Source organism: Phalaenopsis equestris, unplaced genomic scaffold, assembly GCF_001263595.1.
Source record: "Phalaenopsis equestris unplaced genomic scaffold, ASM126359v1 Scaffold204905, whole genome shotgun sequence".
NCBI lineage: Eukaryota > Viridiplantae > Streptophyta > Magnoliopsida > Asparagales > Orchidaceae > Phalaenopsis > Phalaenopsis equestris.
The window spans coordinates 47,390-49,377 of NW_018224433.1; the positions used below are offsets into that span (position 1 = coordinate 47,390).

The 1,988-nt window shown below is 34.5% G+C and overlaps 1 protein-coding gene across 1 annotated transcript in view; it reads left to right on the forward strand.

Annotated features, from left to right (window-relative positions):
• Positions 1 to 1,668, forward strand: part of LOC110036306 (RNA polymerase II-associated protein 3) — a gene marked incomplete in the record, with an annotated part of 34,046 nt that extends 32,378 nt beyond the window's left edge. Inside the window, 1 exon segment of the mRNA XM_020740712.1 lies at positions 1,186 to 1,668. Within this exon segment, the coding sequence (XP_020596371.1) occupies positions 1,186 to 1,313 (128 nt within the window).
• Positions 1,669 to 1,988: the final 320 nt, after the last annotated feature.

The following is a 1,988-nucleotide window of genomic DNA, read 5'->3' on the forward strand; positions in this document are numbered from 1 at the left end:
AAACAAAGAAGATTCCTATAGAGAAGATATTGCAGCTCTCATTACTTTGTTTTTAGGTCAATCTATTTTGCCAGGCATTTTAATATCAACACCCATATTATGCATCATTTCTTTTCGCACGGAATTTATTTTTTGATCTGCTTGTTCCTAATATATGATGTTTTCAGCTTTGGGTCGTAGTTCTCTAAAAAATTCCTTACAAACTAATTAGATTTTTATTTTTTTGATAAATTTGATTTCGAAAATCAATTGTTAACAAGATTTTTATTTTTAAACTAATTTGACTGTTTAGTAGACTTTAAAGCTTCTGCTGGCCCTCAACCTGTGAATACTTTGGTTGTGCAGCTAAGAAGGAATAGAAAATATATGGTTTTCTTTCTTCCATGCACTTCTCCAATCTCAAACAGTTGGTGATCTCTCTGATCTTCTGACAGTATTAAACAAAAATAAGAATAGCATGTAAGTGGCTGGCTCAGGCAGCAGAAACAAGGATCTTTTAATTTGCTATTTCTTTTATGCAAAAAGATCCTAGACGCTAAGACTAGCGCAGATTAATTGCCATCTCTCTGATTCTCGCTGCAACTATCAAAAAATGGGGATTAGAAATTTAATGTCTTAAAATGCTGGTGTAATGATTTGTGAGAGGGCTATGGTCGGCGAGTATAATAGCGGAGGGATGTAGCTGTGCAGAAACAGTCATTTTTTGCAGCTGTTAGAAGAGAAAGGAGATGGATGATATAACATAGATATTCTTTTGCAAATCTATGTAATATTATATACTTGGTGCTTGCTTTTTTGTGAAGATTGAATCTACTGGAAAGACAAGCTGGGATGTAATAGGAGAGGAAAATCATAAGAGTAATTATTGTGGGAACTTAAGTACTGTATTTTTATCCTGTATTCAACTGTAATTTTATGGAAACCACCATCACTTGTGTGCCATGACAGAGTAAATAGTTGTTGAAGCACATAAATCCTATTCTTCTCTGTTGTATTATTTGTAGTTTATCATATTCACTCCTAATAAATGTTGTTTATTTCTAAGCAGTATCGTAGCAGGTATTGCATTCAAATTTAGCATGTGTTACATTTACTGACTAAATTCTGGTTGGCCACATAGAATGGTATCTTTGCCTTCCTTTGTATTTACAAGTCAGGCTTATAAATACTTGTTTCTTTTGACAGTAATTGACAAATTATGGGAGGAAGTGTTCTCAAGTAACCAGATCCAGCAGGATCTCAGGCAGGCACTTGTTAAGTTGAGGCCCAAGTATTGCTTCAGAGAATTGGAATCTCATATTCTAAGTTCTTAAGAAACCGCCCAGAGGCGCACTTCTGCTTAATGCAAATGCTTGAAGAACGGTGAAACTCTGTTTATATTCTCTCCTCAAATGATTTTGTGGGCAGCCTGAGCATACATATAATTCAGAACACAAAATGTACATGGAATTGCTACTCCGGTTTATGTATAGAATCAACTGTTAAAGCAGACAGGCATCTTCCTTTTTTTTCTTATGAGAAATTTTGGATTTTGACTATGTTTATCTGATAATTTCAATGCAGCCCTTCTGCTGGCAACTATTTTTTGAGCTAAGTTGTACCGGACGGTAATCCTGTAAGGAATTCCTGTTCTAAATGGTTATTATCATTGTTTTATCTCCCATTATTTCACCATGATATTTATGTTTTTGTTTTAATATTATTCTAAGCACAATGAGGAATAATAGGCGACAAGCAATTTTTTGTAGGAATCTTTAAGAGGAATTCCTTGATAGGAATTTTTCTCATTGCTTTTTTGGAACTTCTGCTTCGTAGGCTGCAAACTTGGTGTTGTTAATCTAAGTATGGGATGTTGGAACAGTGTTTAGAGGCCTTTGTCGATTGTGTTGCAGTTAATTCTGATGAAGGTGTTCCAGATGAATCTTTAGTGTCAATGAGCTTCAGAAAAATTATATAATTCAATAAAGCTATAGCACAAGCCCTGTTGT